Source organism: Camellia sinensis, chromosome 5 (genome assembly GCF_055761805.1).
Source record: "Camellia sinensis isolate YWXY chromosome 5, ASM5576180v1, whole genome shotgun sequence".
Classification (NCBI taxonomy): domain Eukaryota; kingdom Viridiplantae; phylum Streptophyta; class Magnoliopsida; order Ericales; family Theaceae; genus Camellia; species Camellia sinensis.
Genome location: NC_138965.1, coordinates 177,065,581 through 177,086,499, shown reverse-complemented (window position 1 = coordinate 177,086,499; position 20,919 = coordinate 177,065,581). Strand labels below are relative to the sequence as shown.

The window sequence follows — 20,919 nt, the reverse complement described above, 5'->3', positions numbered from 1 at the left end:
CATTTTTTTTTGGCGACGGCACCACACCGTCGCAAAAAATATTAGAATCATTGGCGACAGTGGGCATGCCGTTATAAAAAATAAATAAAACCATTCGCGATGACATTTTTTGCCGTCTCAAATAAAACTTTTAGTGACAGTAAAAAGGAGTTGTCGCAAAAGGTAACAATTGCCTTCGCAATAAAAAGGCGATGGCACAATGCTGTCGCAAAAAATTTTTTGCAACGCCCTCTGTTGTGACCCCCCATTTGCTGTCGCTAAAAGTCATTTGTCGTCGCTAAGAATTTTTTAAGACGACATTAAGAGTATTAGCGACGGCACTGTACCATCGCAAAAAATCAAATTTTTTGTAGTGTCCTTACCCATATCCTCCCTCGGGTCCACCAAATCCTCTGAAAAAATAGTATTCGACAACACATTAAAAAAAAAGTGTTTATACCTAGGTAAAGTTTTAAAAAATTTAAAATTAATTTAAAGTGTTTTAAAATTGATAAAAAATATATATATCTCATATTCTTTCTCCTTTATGTATTTTTCTTTTATAACTCATCCTTGAAAAATAGATACATCCAAGTCCAGCATAACAAATCAAATGAAATTAAAATAAAAGTTGAGTGGGAAGCACTTTAAATCTAGTTTATACATAAATGAGCAAAGCTTTTATAGGGCTAGACTTGCTGTCACAAAGGTGTTTTGGCATTTACCCAAGCATAAAAGGAAATCACTTTGCCACACGCGAATTGAAGTACCAAAACAATAATGCTATAGTAACACCAATTTTTTATCATATTTTTTTAATATTATTTCTTACATGATAGATAATCATTGTATTAATAAGATACATAAGTCATAAAATTTATTAAACTACTATAGTAATTGTGCGTACCAGATTCTGCAGTAGATGAAAGTGGATCAGGGCTCTGTTCTCGGTTGGACTATCCAAGGACTGAGGTTCCTGCCACAAGAAGCACCGTTAGAGCTGCCCGGCCGGGGTTGGCTAGATAACCCCTCTGGTGTGGGAATTAGTGATCAGAGAAGAAGTGTATATTGAGTTTATATCTCAGTGTGGTTTTGCTTGGAATAGTTCAGTTCCATTTCCAATTACCTTCAATGTGAAGTTCATGTTGTATATATAGTGTTATGTGCTTGCTTCTCAAGGTGGTTTCATAGAGCTTAGATGCTACGAAGTGTCCTTTTTGCATTGTTCAAGATGGGGGACCGCTTGGTAGTTATCATTGAATGCATATACTCATTGTAGTCATGCTGATAACAAACCACATTCCTTTGGTTCAACAACTTCCTTGATTTTAGGTGTAGGGGACCAGCTGAGGTGGCAACTTGCACATGCACACATTCACAACTTCCACGTTTCCCTGCGAGGTTTCCTCGGCTCGATACCGTTGTGGCTTAGCTCGGCATCATTATGCCTTGTCTCGGCCTTTTACTAGGTCATTCATAGAGATGGGCTGATCCATTCGGATATCCTTGTATGGGCTCGGCCCATTTCTGTTCGGCCCAAAGGTTCGGTCCTGCAGCTCGGCCTAGCCCAGCGTCGTAGCTGGATTAGCCTTTCCACTGCGGGTTGGGTCCAAGTGCTTGAGGACTTGGATAGACTGTTGATCATGGAGTTTGGATCAATTGGCTTGTCCATATATTCATCTAATCCATTTGAACTTGGGCTTTATTGGATTGGGCTGGCCCAAGACTTGGATCCGACCCATTTCATATTCAGCCCCTTGTAGACGTGTCCGAACGTCCCGAGAAAATCCCGTTTTGTTCATTAGGCTCACTACAGTTCAGACTCAATGTCGCGGTTCTGAATCTAATCTCACAAAGTGCAATGCAAGATCGATAAATCACCAAAGAGTCCAAATCCGGCAAATCGTTTTGAAAAACTGATTTTTAGAAAGAAGTGACAAGCATGGACTGCTTTGCCAGATACAGAGTCGCCACCTAAATTTTTTATTTTGGGGGAATTTAGGAAACCCTGACTCGTGCCTAAGGCCACGTGCCCCTCATCACCAAAGTGGCCTCGGCTCGGGAACTTGGGTACGAGAGGGGAAGGTCAAGCAATGAGCACCCCCGCTCGCCCAATCAAAGATCGGCCACTACTAAACATGATATCTCGTTTTTGAAAACACATGTGTTCTTATTTCGATTATTATCTAGAATTACTATGTGATGCGCACAACACACAAGTATAGACTGGATCGCCTGAGTTGGAACAAACCATCTCATGTTTGTTTTTGAAAACGGTTTGCTACTCGCGAGTAAGCTAAAATGCGGATTTTGCCACCCTCAAGTGGGCTTAAGAAAACATGGTGATTTGCCACTCTCAAGTGGGCTTAAAACTCGCAATCAATGAATTGTTCCAATTCAAGTAATCCAACCTTCACCCACAGGCATTCAGGCAGTTATATCACATAAGCAAATAGCCTCATGGTAAGCATGCTATCATGGCAGTCACTCACACACATGCAAGGATTCTAAAGCATAAATACTTACCGAGTACTCCGAGCCAAAACAAAAGCTATGTTAGAAATCAATGCATGATCCTAGCTATGTTAAGATGGCTAATGCAACACATGCAAAATGCAACTAAGATAGGCTCAGCTATTCTAAAATGTCATATGAGATGCTACAGATAACATGTATTCAACTTGGAATTGAAATACAATGCAGTTAGTATGATGCGCCGAGCCCGGTGCATGCAAGACAGATGAATGAATGCAAACATGAGAAGCATAAGGATGCTAATTGAAACATGCCTTAAAACTAACCATCGTAAGTTGGTAAATAAAAGGGAGAAAGAAATGGGGGTTGGAAGACACGCATCACACACACGCACACTTATTACAAAGTTCGCCCTCTCGACGGTGGGTCCGAATAAATAATACAGAACCAACTAGCTAATCTAAGCTAATCTAATTAAACTAGTTATTACACAACGAAATGAATAACAAACTATAGCTAATTATTACACAACACTAACTAATTAACAAATTAACTAAATTAGCAATTAAATTAGCATGCAAACTACATGAAATGTGCTGCCTCAGCTTTGCCTTGGATGACGAAGGATGCATGCATGCTTGAATTGCCTTGTTCAGAAATCCCTCGCGACGCCCCGACTTGCCTCTGTTTGCAATAGACCTCAGAACACTGCACAAAGCTCCAGAAGGCTAAAACTCCACCAAGGAAACCTGTGGGAAGGCTGCCGACCAGCTATTGGCCTTGGAGACCACCTGCCGACCACTTTTTGTGGTGAAAACCAGAAAAAGTGGTCAGCCAGCCACTAAATCTGGTCAGCCGATCAGTTTCTGCCCCTGGTTTCTGGTTTTTTGCAACAGAAGGCAAGAGAGAGAGATGGCAAAGTATTTGCAACACATGTGTGCACAACCACTCTCCCTATCATTACATAAGCTCAAGGGAGTGTAGTCCTTGACCCTCGGGCCACCAATCACGCATCTCGATGCATGATGGCCGAGGAGTCGAATTGCACGACTCAATGTGCAATGAATGCCCATAAAAGCACCTAAAGCCAACAACTCCATCATGGGTAGTCAAGAGTGTCGGCAACCGGGAATTGAGGCACGTTTTATCACTTTGAGTATGAAACACCCCTCGTTTCCCATGTTTGGACTAACTCCTATTCCAAACACAATGCAACAAACATGGCATCCACCAATGCAACTCTAGCATGCAATCCTAATGCAATGCCACTTAGTCATGCAAACATGCAAGGGATGAACATGCAAACATGCACCTAACATACACAATGCTATAAACTACATGGCATGCACAATGCTCATGACACTAGCATACACAATGCACATGGAACTAACATACACAATGCAATGAACATAGCATGCACAATGTAATGATCAATCATGCAACAACATGGCATACTCAATGCTATGAACTACAATGGCATACTTAATGTAAAATGGACTTAAACCAAAATGGATGGGCCTCAACCACACCCAAATCAGTGGCCAAAGATGATGAAAATAAGGCCCTAAAACACATGTAAGCATGCACAATGCAATGGACCAAGCTTAAGGCACAAAACATAATTTTCCAAATGCATTGAAATGATGAAATATGGAGTGTAATGACACATGTTTCAGCTCTGAAATGGCATACAAAATGACTTCGAATCATGCAAACAACTCATGTAATGCATGTTGAATGGCTCAAGCATCGAAACTAGTGAAGTGTGTTACACTATAGGCATGCAAGGCAATGCTTAAATAGCCAAACCAACTCCAAACAGACCCTATGCAGACCCAAAACAGTAGCAAAATGAGTTGGGATGATGGTTTGCAAGGCACAAAAATGTAGCTCATGCAATGGCTTACAAACAAGGCATAATGATGCAACTCTCAAACACATTGAATGAGTGATAAACATGAGAACATGGCACAAATGTAAGCTCTGAAATAACATTCCCAATGATGCCAAAACATGCAAATACCTCAAGTTAAACATGCAAGAGACCTCAAAACTCAAAGCTAGTCAAGGCTATTACACTACAAGCATGCATGGCAAACATCATTTGACCAAGAGGCCTCAAAACAGAGCTAAGGCAACCCAAAAAATGAACAAAACCATGTTGCAGCAAAGCCAAAATGTGCTAGAATAAAGAGCCAAAACATCATGCGAACCGAGCTAGTAAACATGATTTACACTACAAGCATATGAAGCATATGAGGGACTACCAAACCAGCCAAAAACAGAGTCATGGCATGCCAAATGATGACCAAAAACCCACTGAAATATGACCAATACATACAAGAATGACATGTTACTTTGATAAGCCATAAAAGGGATTACTCTACACATGGAAGAGGCAAACCCAAGGTGACCAAACCAGCCATAGACAGGGCTAAGGCATGCCCTAAAAGTCATAAAAAAGTGCCTGAACCAGGCCTTGAAATGATATAAACATATGCTCCTTTGAAAGGCCAAAAATGCTAGCAAACAAAACAAGAAGAGAGGGGATCACCCCTCTCTGATTTGGGGCCTCAAAACTACATGCCTACCATTGAAAATCCACTGGATTTCAGTGGCTAGAAGGCCAAGAAAGGACTAGCTCAAAGGCCTAGAGGCATGGCACAAAACAAGGCCATACAAGGCACAAAAGGGTAGAAGACCCTCAACACCAAAAGGGCCTTAAACAAACATAAAAAACACTTGAAAATGAATCTTTTTTCAGTTGAAGACAAAGCTCAAATAAGCATGCAAGTATGGCTAAGAGAGTGATCAAGACAAAGCTTAAAAAGGGAAAAAAGAAGGTACCCTTGAAGCACAGCAAAACCAGCAAGTTCCTCAGCCAAAACCCAGCTCTTGAGCCCTTTCAAGACCCTCTAGGAACTCAATAACAAAACAAGAGTGTTGGCTATGAGGTTGTGTGCACAAGTGTGAAGTAAAACACCAATATAAAGAGAGAAAGAGAGAGATATATGGAGAGATATATGCTCAAGCCCTAGCAAAATTTTCAGAACCTGGTTCAAGGAGAGGGAGAGCCTCTCTTATAGAAAAACAAAAGGGTTCAAGCTTCTTGGAGAAGCTAACCTTGGATGCAATCCCTCCATACATGTGTATGGAGGATATAGTCTGTGCCCTCCAGCTGGCACAGCTGGCATCCACTCAGTCAGACAAAACAGGAGGAAAGCTGCCGACCAGAAAAAGTGGTCGGCCGAGCACTTTCCCTGGTCGGCTGACCATGGCAAGTGGTCTCCCAGGTAAAAAAGTGGTCGGCAGGTACAATCGGTGGTCTCCACACTGAGACCAAGCCAATGGTGGGGTAGGAGACTAGTAAATGTGGCCCAAAGACCAAGGAAACCAATTTCCCGACAAGAAAACCGGCTAGGGGGGAGAAATGTAGTCTCCAAGGAGAAAAGGTGGTCTCCCACCCTTGTACCATCTCCCAAACAAGGAAAACAAGGTTCGTGCCAAAAACGAACCAACACGGATGCAAAACGAGAGCTCGGGAGGTAAAGCGTGCGGTTGGGAGCCTCGAAAACTGGATGTTGAGCACCAAAAGTGGCGTATGACCACAAAAGTGGTCTCCCGAACCACAGTGTCCCTCTAGACAGAGGAAACAAGGTGTACTCCAAAAACCGTGCCAAACGGAGAATGTTAAGCGGTCCGGAGCCGAGGCGCACAACCGACGGCTCCAAAACCCAGAAACTAGTCTCCAAATGGGAACGGTGGCCTACGACCATGAAAAGTGGCCTACGACCACTGAGAGATGGTCTACGAGACCTCTCCCTCCCTTTAGGAAGAGAAAACAAGACTTGGTCCACGGACCAAATCAAAGCACAAAAAGTTCCGAGGCCCGGAGGCAAGGCTCTCAGCCGAGAACTCTGAAACCTCAGGACGAGCACAACATGCACCATCACCGAGCGCTCAATCGATGACGTCTGAGTCTTAAGGTCGGTCAAAATTGGGGTGTCTACAGTTGTACCTCTTTGAAAGAACTCGAAAGTCATAAGTGACGGGAGTGAATGTCAAAGCCCAGAGACGACCCATTTTTGACAAGGCCAAAGACTTAGACAAACAGGCGAGATAATCAAAGAGATGTGCCCGCAGGCAGGGGCAAGATGCAAAGGGTATACACAAAGCCGAACATAACTTATGATCATGCAAAGAAAGCTGTAATGAAGCAAATATACACAATAAATGCAACAATTTAAGCAAGCAAATATAGACCAAACTACATCACATGCAGAAAGGATGTAAGACAATTATACAATTCTCGTTATGTCTCACACGGAGAATACAATACCGTATGGTTCGTCTAGTCGCACCAGCTTCAAATGAGCCGTACATACAATATCGTCTGGTCGCACCAGCCTCGAATGAACTGTACATACAATATCGTCTGGTCGCACCAGCCTCGAATGAACTGTACATACAATATCGTATGTAAAAGAAGGAAACTTAACAGGTACAACATAGTTAGCAATACATGTTCAACGCCATATCGACTGTGGATACGTATGACGCCGATAGCAATGTAAGTGAAACGTGCGTGATGACGCAAGTAAAGTATGGATGCATGATAATACTAGTGAAACGTGCACAACAATGCAAGTGGTGTGCATAACAACATGGGATAAGTGTAACCTCAAAAGCATGTTTGAAACAAAATGCGGAGTAGAGAAGTACAAGCCTTAAAGAGGGTAACTCAAACGGGACCTCCAATTTACCTTTCAGAGGGGTCGCAATGTACTCAAAAAGGATACACCTTGCTCTTGGCGAGTAACGACGAACCGCACATCGAAGACTTGAATTGAGGTTCCCGCGGAGACATTTCGCACCGAAAAGTGCACTTTTCTTGTACTTTCTCGAGAGCCGAGGACTCCAATCATCACCAAAATACACAGGGAGAATAATGGGACCTTGGAGACCACCCAAGAGGGCCACCGACCACTTAGCAAAGCTGCTGACCAGTTGTTGCCCAAAAAGTGGTCAGCCAGCCAGAAAAACTGGTCGGCCGACCAGTTTACAAAAATTAGGGTAGTTTTGTCTTTTGATGTTCGGCCCTTTAAGTTCACACATCCAAATCATTCTTGCTCACACCTCTAAGGCCAAAATACACCCCTCTTCCTTCCTAGACCATTTTATCCCTCAGATCTACGCTTTATACGTGTTTTCCAACGCCTCACGCGAAGTTGTTTCGCGAAAACTTTCGATTTTCTTCACTTTGAACCGATTAAAATTTGATTTCGGAGCTTCTTTCTCCATTTTCACCACTTGAGGTATGTTTGTCTCGAAGTTTGGCACATTTTCTAGGGAGTTGACTTTTGTTGACTTTTTCCTTTCCCGAGAGTTGACTTTTGTTGACTTTTTGCAATTTTGGCTCATTTCGCTCAATTTTGCTCATTTTTGTAGATTTCTTCGAATGGCGGATCACTTTCATCACGGCGGAGGTCCTCCACATGCCAAGGATGAACCAGACATCATGTCATTGCCTCCGAGGATTCGGCCTTTCGACCCAGAGAGATACCACCCTCAGGAGCACGTCCTGCCTCCTACCACCTTCTATCACTTTACCGACTTCGATCAGCGAGCACCTGCGGACCTACTGCTACGGGAGCCGGAGTCCCATTTGTCTTATCATGCACGCGAGGTGTGCACTTCTCTTTTACATTTTCTGCGATGTGTTTTTACATTCCTTGCACACTTCATGTTTTCGCTATGTATTATATCTGCTCGTTTTGAACACATTTACATACACAATATCCGATCCATTTGGCACGTAGCTCATACATAATAATACTCTGTTCCTTTATCACGCTGCTCACAACACAGTATTTTGTTCATTTGGTATGCAGTTCACGAAACAATATTCTGTTCGTTTGGCATGCAGTTTACTCTGAACACCCGGTTTGTCTCAGGCACACAACACATTTTCAGGCACACAGCTCACTCTTTGGGCACACAGCTCATTTTTCGAGCACACAGCTCACTTTTTGGGTACACAGCTCGTTCTTTTGGCACACAGCTCATTCTTTGGGCACACGGCTCATTCTTCGGGCACACAGCTCACACATTTGGGCACACAGCTCATTCTTTAGGCACACAGCTCACACATTTGGGCACACAGCTCGTTCTTTGGGCACACAGCTCACTTTTCGGGCACACAACTCATTCACTTCACTTCGAACACGCAGCTCACACATTTCAATTCTGAACATACAGCTCATACATTTTCATTTGCACGCAGCTCACTTTTCAGGCATGTAACTCGTTTTCCGGGCATGCAGCTCGTTCTTTAGGCACACAACTTATTCTTTGGGCACACGGCTTATACATTTGGGCACACAGCTCGTTCTTTGGGCACACAGCTCACTTTTTAGGCACACAACTCACTTTTTGGGCACACAGCTCATTCACTTCACTTTGAACATGCAGCTCACATACTAAACACACAATCCATAACACAGTATTTGATTTGATCTGCATGTAGCTCATGCATTGCACTTTGAACACGCAACTCAGACCTTTCAATTTTGAACACACAGCCCATACATTTTGGTTTGCACGCAGCTCATACATTCCACCTTTCATTTACTTCATTTCTGAACACACAGTTCATTTACTTCATTTGCACGCAGCTCATACATTTCATTCTGAAACTGAATACATATGTTCATTCTGAATGCAGGTATCTTCCCGTTTCACACAGGCTTATGGATCGATCCTTGCTAGGGAGTGGTATACCGAGCTCCCAGATGCTGTACGTCACATCGTGGACGAGGCAGGATTTGGGCCTTTCTGCACGGAGATATCACGTTATCCAGTGAGTAGGACCCTTATGGGGGCACTTGTGGAGAGATGGTGGGACACCACCAACTCGTTCCACTTTTCAGCTACTGGGGACATGGCGATGACCCCATATGACTTTACTATGTTGACGGGCCTTGACATGGCCGGCCGACCGGCCCCCTATGACGTAGACATGGGCGAGTGGGAGGTGGCTTGGATTTATCTGCTGGGAGCTCGCCCGCCGATAAACAGATCATCGGCCAGAGTTAGGTACACTTGGTTCTCTGAGCGGTTCAAGGGGACTATGCCAGAGACTGTCGAGGAGATAGAGCAGTATTGTCATGACCCGAACCCGCCACCATGGGTTAAGGACATAACCGACCAGTAATCATGAGATTACCTACGGCCTCACAAAAGCCAAACGTATTTTAACAGAGTTAATGGGGGCCAAATAAAAGCAATTCAAACTTTGTCCATAGAGCCGTGCTTATGTGCACATCAAAACAAACCATATATAAGTACGTTAATAACTCAAAACAGAAACATAGTACCAAAAAGTTATGCACAGATAAGATCATTCCAGTCTAAGTCAACCCATCACAACTATATACGAATATACACAAAGTCCTCGCCAACATGACAAAATATAATACATAGCAAAATGGCGAGGACGGGTCTCGTGTGTGAGACACAAGGGCTGACTCTCCATAAACTTTGTTGTTCCTGACAGACTTCACTGGGGCTGGGTTTGGACTTCTCTTGGCTCACCTACAAACACATGAATGAGCGTGAGCGATAGCCCAGTGAATAATATCAAATACAGATGTTGCACAAATGATATGTAGAACAACATGCTCCAAACGGCCTTGGGCCCAATTCATATTTCTATTGAACATATATACATATACAAGATTTAGGTCAAGTGACTGTAGTTCCAAACATACCGGCCTTTGGCCCATTCGGACTTTCAATAACAAATTGGCCTTTGGCCCACTCAAACTTTGATTTGTGTCAAACGGCCCCTGGCCCATTCATTCAAGTCAAAACGGCCTTCGGCCCATCAATTTATGTCAAAATGGCCTTCGGCCCATTCATTCATGTCAAAACGGTCTTCGGCCATTCACTCATGTCAAAACGACATTCGGTCTATTTATTTGTGTCAAACGGCCTTCGGCCCATTCATTCATGTCAAAACGGCCTTCGGCCCACTTGTTCATGCCAAAACAACCTTCGGTCCGTTCATTTGTGTCAAAACGGCCTTTGGCCCATTCATTCATGTCAAAACGACCTTTGGTCCATTCATTTATGTCAAAACGTTGTCCACCAAACAAAATGATAAATTCATAAAACTTACATAAGAGTAAGCAATTGGACAGCAATATATTTCAGATATCTTGTAAGATATTACTCACAGTGATGGGTTGATTCGTTTTCCCTACAGCTCGACCCTACACATTTCATGAATACAAAAGGGCCATTAACAATTTAATCCGTTCCCTAATTCACACATTCCTCTTTAGGCCTTATTCTTATCTCTTTAACTCGTTTACAATGCTTAACACATGCCTAAGAGTGCTTGCAAGTGAAAGAGACGGAAAACGAAACACAGAATATGAAAACAAAATTTCATAAAACAGGGTCCCCGCTCGAGTGTGGACTCCCCCGCTCGAGCGGACCCTTAAGGCCTGCAAAAGTACTGGTTGCATGAAAAATACGCTCGAGCGTGGAATAGGGCGCTCGAGCGGAAGGCCTGTCTACAAAGCTCCCCCGCTCATGCGTGAACTCCCCTGCTCGAGCAGACAATAAGTCTGCAAAAAGTACTGGGAGCACGTATTTCCTGCTCGAGCGGAAGTTCCCTCGCTCGAGCGGACATCAAAATTCTAGATTTTCCAGATTGTGTTCTTGAGCTTCAATTCGACTTTCAAGCCAACATTTCATGCATGCAATGGCTCAAATATCAAATATAATTATACTAACATGGTATAAACCCCAAATTACAAACCAATGAAGCTCAATATCACAAATAAATCACATGCATGCCCCAATCTCCCATCCAACTCACTATAACATAACAAATTCATGCATTCAAGCTCATATTCTCATGAATTGTACATGCATGTGCTACATAACCCTTACTCTCAACTTAGATGATAAAAAGGTAATCAAAACATGAGCTTCAACTACAAATTTACATGGATCATACCCTTTGAGCTCAAACATGCAATATTCAAAGCAATTATACACATGCACGCACATATGGGTCTTCATTACAACAAATTCAACTCAATCTCCTAATGATCAAACTAATCCATGTTCTTGACCCTCTTTCAAACTTGAATTCACAAGATGATAACTAAAAATACATGAATTACTCACCAAGGAGCTTAATCTTCCAAACTCTAGTCAATTCTTGGACTTAATCTTCAAGATTTCCAAGCCTTGAGCCAAAACTACACAATTCTCTCCCTTTCTCTCTAAGGCCGACCCTCTCCTTTCCTTTTTGAGTTAGCATCAGCCAAAATGATATAGGAGAGAGGAGTAGATTATAATAAGGCCCCTTTTTAGCCCCACTCACACATTAATTCATTATTATTTTATTAATTTAATCTGATTAATTTGTTCCAAAACAACTTCCAATTAAATTTCACCGTAGGCTCTAAAAATTATGCCAATCACAATGACGCGACCAATTTCGGGTTTTGTGGCCGATAAGGCCTTCAATTAAATTTTCGAAGCGAAAAATCAAATAGATATTCCTACGATGAACAGATAGAAATTCAAAACCACATATTTTCACATTATGGTACACAAAATCATATCAAAACACATAATCACATTCATATTAAGGACCAATTAACATATTACGGAACTGGGGTATCACAGTCTTCCCCCCTTTAGGAAGTTTGGTCCTCCAAACTTAATTTACCTTCGTCGGAAAACAAATATGGATAGCGTAGTCGCATTTCCTCCTATTTTTCCCACGTGGCATCCGTCCCATAGTGCTCTTTCCATTCCACCTTCACCATTGGGATGGACTTGCTTCTCAATTGTTTCACTTGCCGATCAACGATTCGTTCCGGCCATTCAACGCATTCCATATTCTCATCAATAGCTACCCGGTGATAATCAATCACATGAAACGGGTCTCGGAGGTAACCCCTCAACATCGACACGTGAAACACATTATGGATTTGCTCAAATCCCGATGGCAAAGCAACTATATAAGCAACTGGACCAAGCCTTTCCAGAATTTGAAACGGTCTAATGTAGCGGGGCGACAACTTGCCCTTTTTTCCAAATCTGACTTGGCCTTTCATCGAGGAAACACAGATGAACACATGGTCACCAACCTCATACTCAAGAGGTCTTCTTCAAACATCTACATAGTTCTTTTGTCGGTCCTGAGCTGTTTTGAGCCTTTGACGAATAGTCTTGATTTTCTCAGAAGTGTCTTACACAATTTCAAGCCCAAGCAAAGCTCTATCCCCGACCTCTGTCCAACAGATAGGTGACCTACACCTTCTACCATACAAAGCCTCATATGGTGCCATACCGATGCTGGAGTGGAAGCTGTTATTGTAAGCAAATTCTGCCAGTGGCAAATAATCTTCCCAACTCCCCTGAAAATCCAAAGCACGCATCCGAAGCATATCTTCCAAAGTCTGTATTGTTCGTTCTAATTGCCCATCTGTCTGTGGGTGGAATGCAGTACTAAACCTCAATTCAGTTCCCATAGCTTCCTGCAAACTCTTCCACAATCTAGATACAAATTTTGGATCTCTATCCGACACAATAGATACCAGAATTCTGTGTAAACGGACAATCTCATCAACATAAATAGTAGCCAATCTATAGGCAGTAAATGTAATCCTGACAGGTAGAAAATGTACAAATTTAGTCAGTCTATCAACTATAACCCAAGCAGAATCCATACCTCGAGAAGTCCGAGGTAAGCCAACAACAAAATCCATAGTCACATGCTCCCACTTCCATTCAGGAATAGGGAGAGGTTGAAGTAGACCGCCTGGTTTCTGATGTTCAGCCTTAACTTGCTGACACTGAAGACACTTGGACACATATTCTACAATCTCTTTCTTCATTTTAGGCCACCAATAGGTTTGTTTCAAATCTCGATACATTTTATTGTTACCCGGATGCATGGCAAATACGGATCTGTGGGCTTCATCTAAAACCTTCTTCTTTAGTTCCGGAATATCTGGGACACACATTTGGTTCCGGAATTTCAACACTTCATTCTCAATGCTAAACTCTGCTTTCGGGCTTGTCTCAAACTCATCAATCACTTTATTAAGGAACTCATCCTCTTTCTGTTTCTGCTTGATTTCATCAATAATTGCCGGCTCGGCTATAATAGCGGCTATCAATCCGCCTTGTTCACACATTACCACTTCAATTTCAGATTTCTCAAAATCTTGCAAGATTTCTCTCTGTTCAGTAAGAAAACAAGCCATACTCCCCGTTGATTTTCTGCTCAAGGCATCAGCAACTGTATTAGGTTTCCCGGGGTGATACTGAATTTCTAGATCATAATCTTTTATCAGTTCCAGCCATCTCCTCCGTCGCATATTCAACTCCTTCTGCGTGAAGAAGTATTTCAGACTTTTGTGATTCGTGTGAAGCTCACACTTTGCTCCATACAGATAATGCCGCCAGATTTTCAAAGCAAAAACAACCGCGGCCAATTCTAAGTCATGTGTCGGATAATTCTTCTTCTATGGCCTCAACTGTCGGGAGGCGTAGGCAATGACCTTTCCGTTCTGCATTAACACACAACCTAAACCTTTATAAGACCCATCACTAAAAATTACAAAATTTTTCGTACTTGACGGTAGTGTCAAAATTGGTGCAGTGGTCAATCTTGTTTTCAATTCTTGGAAGGCAGATTCTTTTTCGTCGTTCTATTCAAACGGTTGCCCTTTACGTGTCAATTGGGTAAGAGGTACAGCTATCTTGGAAAAGTTTTTTACAAACCTCCTGTAATACCCGGCTAAGCCCATAAAACTACGAACTTCTATCACATTAGTCGGTGTAGGCCAATTCACAATCACCTCTATTTTCTATGGGTCCACTGAAATTCATTCCTTGTTGATCACATGCCCTAAGAAAACAACTTCATCCAACCAAAACTCACATTTCTTTAGTTTAGCAAATAATTTCCTTTCCCGAAGTATTTGTAAAACAGTTCTCAAATGATGTTGATGTTCAAGTCTATCTTTAGATTATATCAAAATGTCATCAATGAAAACCACAAAAAACTCATCGAGGTAGGTTTTAAAAATTCAGTTCATTAGGTCCATAAATGCTGCCGGAGCATTAGTCACTCCAAATGGCATAACAAAAATGACCATACCTTGTTCTAAATGTTGTTTTCTCAACATCTTCTGCCTTTACTTTCAGCTGATGGTACCCAGACCTCAAATCAATCTTAGAAAACACCTGTGATTCCTGTAACTGGTCAAATAAATCATCAATACGGGGTAGGGGGTATTTGTTCTTTATTGTTACCTTATTCAATTCCCGGTAATCGATGCACAAATGCAAAGTTCCATCCTTCTTTTTCACAAACAACACTGGTGCACCCCAAGGCGAAGTGCTAAGTCTGATAAACCCCTTGTCAAGCAGGTCTTGCAACTGTTCTTTCTATTCTTTCATTTTGGCAGTAGCCATTCTGTAGGGAGTCTTAGAAATGAGTTGGGTGCCTGGCATAGTTTCAATAGTAAACTATATCTCCCTGTCTACCAATCCCCTTCGTAATTCATTTGGAAACACATCTAGAAATTCTCTAACAATAGGAATATCATTCAGTTCAACATTCACAGATTGTTCAGACAACACATAGCACAAATAACCCTGGCACCCTTTCCTGATCAATTTACATGCTTTCATTGCAGATATCAAATAAGGTGGAGGCAATACCCCATTGCCCACAAACACAATCTCTTTTTGCTCTGGTGGTTTAAACACAACCCGTTTTGTCACATAATCAATGGTGGCACAATACTTGGTCAACCAATCTATGCCCAAAATTACATCAAAATGCCTAAAGTTCAAGGGCAACAAATCTACATATAGGATAGCATCCTCAACACGCATTTCACAAAACCGGTATATAGATTCACACAATACAGATTCCCCAGATAGAGTAGACACACATAGCAAATATGGCAATAATTCTAGGGGTCTATTCAATCTAGATGTGAATGCATATGTCATAAATGAGTGTGTGGATCCGGAATCAATTAACACAAAAGCATCTTGATTACATATAGAAATAGTACCTGAGACCACTGCATTGGCATTCCATGTATCACCCAGAACAAGTGTAAAAACTCTTCCCTGTCTCATGGTATCACCGGTGGTAGCGGATCTCAAAGTATTTCCCGGCTTTGGGATCGATGCAGTGGAACTAGCAGCCATTCTTCCACCATTCTGATTACAATCTCCGGCTATATGCCCTTATTTTTCACATTTAAAACAGGCTCCTGATGCACGGTAACAAACTCCACGGTGCCTTTTGCTACAAATATTGCACAAGGGAGCTGTGTCTTGAGAAGAACTTGAAGTGTTTGAGGAGCCCGTGTTTTGCTTTTTAAGAAATTTCTTCTTTGAGAAGAAGCCTTGTCTCTTGTTGCCTTTCCATTCTGTAGTTGGCTTAGCTTGTCTAGATATGTTAGTCTCTGATATGATGGCCCTGTCTAGCACCCCAATGTAGGTTTCTAACTTCAAGACATTCACTCTTTCTAGGATGTCACTTCGAAGCCCACCTTTAAAATGTCTCGCCTTCTTATAGTCTGTATCAATCACATGTGGTGCAAACCGGGCCAATTCAGTGAATTTGGCCTCATACTCAGCTACAGTCATACTGTCTTGCTTTAGTTCCATGAACTCTGCTACTTTCCTATCCTGAACACACTGCGGGAAGTACTTGTCATAGAAGATTTTCAGAAATTTCACCCAATCAACATCCTTATGATTTTCTCACATTAACATCCACCATCTTCTTGCCTCGTCTTCTAGCATAAAAGTGGCTAGAAGCACTTTCTGAGTCTCTGAACAGGGGAACACTTCAAATAGCTTTTCAATGTCGAGGACCCACGCTTCGGCTTTCAACGGATCCAATCCCCTGTGGAACTGTGGTGGTTTCATTTTCTTGAATTCTTTGGTGAGAGCTATTATCCGATCATCATTCTGATTATCTAGCACGGGTGGTGCCGGAGGTGGAGGTGGCAGATGTGGTTGCTGCCACTGTTGTTACCACTCCTGCTGTTGTCTCAAAGCTTCTACCATTTCCTGTAACAATCTTTCCATTCTGTCTATTCTGGCAGTAGAGGATTCCTCTATCTCATCACTTCTTGTTCTCACCATTTGATTTAACTTGCATTATACTTTATACAAAAATTTCACAGGTATGCATATACAGAAGAACATACTTAATCAAATAATTTCAATGCAAGCAATTCACATCTTATAGCACATATTCGTTCATATCAAAACAGTTAGGCATATTGTCAATGCTTCCAAATTCATACTTATGAATGCATCCTAAATCTTTTCTAGACGCTTATTGTTCTATTGGACAAGTGTGTGAGTTATTAACTCGTGCTCTGATACCACTCTGTCATGACCCGAACCCGCCACCATGGGTTAAGGACATAACCGACCAGTAATCATGAGATTACCTACGGCCTCACAAAAGCCAAACGTATTTTAATAGAGTTAACGGGGGCCAAATGGAAGCAATTCAAACTTTGTCCATAGAGTCATGCTTATGTGCACATCAAAACAAACCATACATAAGTACATTAATAACCCACAACAGAAACATAGTACCAAAAAGTTCTGCACAGACAGGATCATTCCAGCCTAAGTCAACCCATCACAACTATATACAAATATACACAAAGTCCTCGCCAACGTGACAAAATATAATACATGGCAAAATGGCAAGGACGGGTCTCGTGCGTAAGACACAAGGCCTGACTCTCCATAAACTTTGTTGTTCCTGACAGACTTCACTGGGGCTGGGTTGGGACTTCTTTTGGCTCACCTACAAGCACAAGAATGAGTGTGAGCGATAGCCTAGTGAATAATATCAAATACAGAAGTTACACAAATGATATGTAGAACAACATGCTCCAAACGGCCTTAGGTCCAATTCATATTTCTAGTGAACATATATACATATACAAGATTTAGGTCAAGTGACTGTAGTTTCATGAATGCAAAAGGGTCATTAACAATTCAATTCGTTCCTTAATTCACACATTCCTCTTTAGGCCTTATTCTTATCTCTTTAACTCATTTACAATGCTTAATGCATGCCTAAGAGTGCTTGCAAATGAAAGAGAACGGAAAACGAAACACAGAATGCGAAAACAAAATTTCAGAAAACAGGGTCCCCGCTCGAGCGTGGACTCCCCCACTCGAGCGGACCCTTAAGGCCTGTGCTACATATTCTCATGAATTGTACATGCATGTGCTACATAACCCTTACTCTCAACTTAGATGATAAAAAGGTAATCAAAACATGAGCTTCAACTACAAATTTACATGGATCATACCCTTTGAGCTCAAACATGCAATATTCAAAGCAATTATACACATGCATGACATATGGGTCTTCATTATAACAAATTCAACTCAATCTCCTCATGATCAAACTAATCTATGTTCTTGACCCTCTTTCAAACTTGAATTCACAAGATGATAACTAAAAATACATGAATTACTCACCTAGGTACTTAATCTTCCAAACTCTAGTCAATTCTTGGACTTAATCTTCAAGATTTCCAAGCCTTGAGCGAAAACTACACAGTTCTCTCCCTCTCTCTCTCTCTAAGGCTGACCCTCTCCTTTCCTTCTTGAGTTAGCATCAACCAAAATGATATAAGGAGAGGAGTTGATTATAATAAGGCCCCTTTTTAGCCCCACTCACACATTAATTCATTATAAACAATTTGGGCATTTATTTCATTAATTTAATCTGATTAATTTGTTCCAAATCAATTTTCAATTAAATTTCACCGTAGGCTCTAAAAATTATGCCAATCACAATGGCGCGACCAATTTCAGGTTCTGTGGCCGATAAGGCCTCCAATTAAATTTCCGAAGCCAAAAATCAAATAGATATTCCTACGGTGAACAGATTGAAATTCAAAACCACATATTTTCACGTAATGGTACACAAAATCATATCAAAACACATAATCACATTCATATTAAGGACCAATTAACATATTACGGAACAGGGGTATCACAAGTATGCCCGGGGTTTTTTGATGTTCCTCATCGGGACCACTCTATTCTGCAATACAGGGAACACAGTTGGACTTTATTTGCTCAGCGCTTTGGTAGACCTATCACAGGTTAGCCAATATGATTGGGGTGGTGCCAGCCTAGCTACCCTTTACTGTTATATGAAGGCGACCTCCCGCGGGCGAGGGAACATAGTAGGTGGCTACTAGAGAGCTTGGGAGGTATATTCTGCCATCTTGATTTACACTGCATACATTGCATACATTTCATTCTGTATCCCACATCCTGTACTCAGCATTCTGTATTTTCTATACATTCTATATCCACATTTTGCACTCGGCAATCAGTATTTTCTGTACATTCTGTTTTCTGACAGCCACTGTCTTGTTTTTTCACAGCTATGGGTTTATGCATACTTCCCGACGCTAGCCCCTGAGCTCGAGGTTGAGGTACCCCTGGAGATCCCCTACTCTCGCAGATTTGAGGGTCGGTGTCAGTCGAGGACTTGGGAGACTTTGCTCTATCTCTGACAGTTCTTCGATATTGTACGACCGACAGAGGTAATCAAGAACTCTCAGTTCTTCATGCTTTCAGCTTTAATTCATCTTGCATACTTATGACATCTAATCAGTTTATGCACATGCTATCTGCAGATTACTTGGCAGCCATGGGCACCCTTGCCAGCAGATACCCAGTTCTGGTTCCTGGAGGGTGGGCCGCTTCTCGATACAGGACTATATTTGAGGGGCCATTTGGCAGGGCCTGGTTTTTGAGGGATCGTTTTATGTGTCAGACGATGGGCAACCTTGAGCAGGGTGTCCCCTCAGCACCTCCAGAGGACATACGGTCCACTGAGGGACTCACTCCCTAGGAGGTCGAGGAGCTCATATTAGGTACTGATGTAGTTCTATTGCTAGAGGAGGGAGAGTACGCGACCTACCGCCGTACATACCAAATGCCTCCGCTGTTAGATGTCCATGCCCCCAAGAGGAGGGCTACTGACGTGCCTTCTTCGAGTCGCGCCCGAGCTAGAGACATTCCTTCGAGTAGCGGAGCCGACACATCGAGGGGTGGGGCTGGATGGATGTCCTCTACTGGCCAGTATACCGGATGGCCAGATCTTCCGACCTGGCTAACAGGTTGGAAGTATGAGACACCATACCAGATCCCGCTAAAGCCTCCGCGGCCAGGTCACCGATATGTCAGTGACCCTGACTTACCACCGGTATGCTTCATAGCTTTCATTTATGATTCAGATATATATTAAGACATTCATTCATTTACTGATGACTTGAACTTGCATTTGTAGCCTCCCAGAGAGTACATGGATGGATTGCTCGGAGTGGTGGCCTCGCTCGAGGGCATGGTCCTGTGGAGGGAGACAATGTTGTTCGTCGCCGGCGTTTCAGTACTCTTCAATTTCCTTGCATTTATCATACTTCTGATGACATACTAAAATTGAATATTTCACCACATTGGTTGACTGCATGGGTAGAGCACATCTGACACACACCACATTCACATACTATATTTGCATGCACACATTCTATGTAGCATTCTTGCATCTGCACCTGATATATATACTGGCTAATGCACTCAAACTGTCCTTTTCAGGTCCCACCACTACAAGCCGGGCCATCCAAGCCTTCTCGAGAGGCTGGGAGAGGGAGCTCGACTCGCAGTCGAGGCAGACATAGGGCACCTATCAGAGATGATGAAGAGTCTACGCATCCTCAGTCGGAGACATCCGCAGGCAGAGAGGAGGACTCTGGCTCCGGTTCTGAGAATGGAGGTGATGCCGGGGAGGATTCCGAGGATGGCAGCTCCGATTCGAATGGTGGTGGTGGTAGTGGTGGTGCAGAGGCTGTCCAGGCAAAGAGGATGAAGAGAGCCTCCCGATCTTGAGCCTGACAGCACTAATACAGATGTCCCTGCTTTATTTTCTTTTTTTACTAGTAGTTGTAGCACCTCAGCTTTAGGCAATTCTATTTTCCTTAAAACTTGTACCTTCTTGTAAAATGCTGTAAAAAGAAGCTATGATGGAATGAAACAACTTTTGTTGAAAAAGTGTTGTATTTTATATTCTTAGCATCGCATCGCATCATTTTTCACAAAAACAAGATTGAATGGAAATTGAGCACTGTGTATTGCCAAGTCAGGTAGTGAACCGACGCAAACAAACTAAACAACTTAACTTACTAAGAAACAACAAAACCTTAGCAAGTTTACAACTTGATAAGCAAATCTCGACAATGTTGATAAACAAAGAGTAACAACTCGATGTACAAAACTCGACAACTCGATAAGCAAACTTAACAACTTGATAGGCGAAACTCAACAACTCGATAAACAAAACTTAACAAC

General features: G+C 42.3%; 1 protein-coding gene and 1 pseudogene across 1 annotated transcript; one reads left to right on the top strand and one right to left on the bottom strand.

Moving 5' to 3' along the window:
• LOC114323866 (geraniol 8-hydroxylase-like) overlaps window positions 1-6,990 on the bottom strand; it is a 116,147-nt pseudogene extending 109,157 nt beyond the window's left edge.
• A 6,865-nt stretch (window positions 6,991-13,855) lies between these two features.
• On the top strand, window positions 13,856-20,573 carry LOC114323899 (uncharacterized). The gene is made up of 5 exons (XM_028271577.2): window positions 13,856-18,776; window positions 18,954-19,115; window positions 19,209-19,780; window positions 19,865-19,963; window positions 20,170-20,573. The coding sequence occupies exons 3-5, from the start codon at window positions 19,511-19,513 to the stop codon at window positions 20,458-20,460; spliced, it is 660 nt and encodes a 219-aa protein (XP_028127378.2). The 5' UTR covers window positions 13,856-18,776; window positions 18,954-19,115; window positions 19,209-19,510; the 3' UTR covers window positions 20,461-20,573.
• Window positions 20,574-20,919: the final 346 nt, after the last annotated feature.

Excerpts from the sequence above, each read along its gene's own strand:
- LOC114323899 (XM_028271577.2), top strand. The coding sequence starts at position 19,511 with ATGCCTCCGCTGTTAGATGTCCATGCCCCCAAGAGGAGGGCTACTGAC. Across the intron at positions 19,781-19,864 it reads GTGACCCTGACTTACCACCG|CCTCCCAGAGAGTACATGGA; the intron begins GTATGCTTCATA and ends TTGCATTTGTAG. Across the intron at positions 19,964-20,169 it reads TGTTCGTCGCCGGCGTTTCA|GTCCCACCACTACAAGCCGG; the intron begins GTACTCTTCAAT and ends TGTCCTTTTCAG.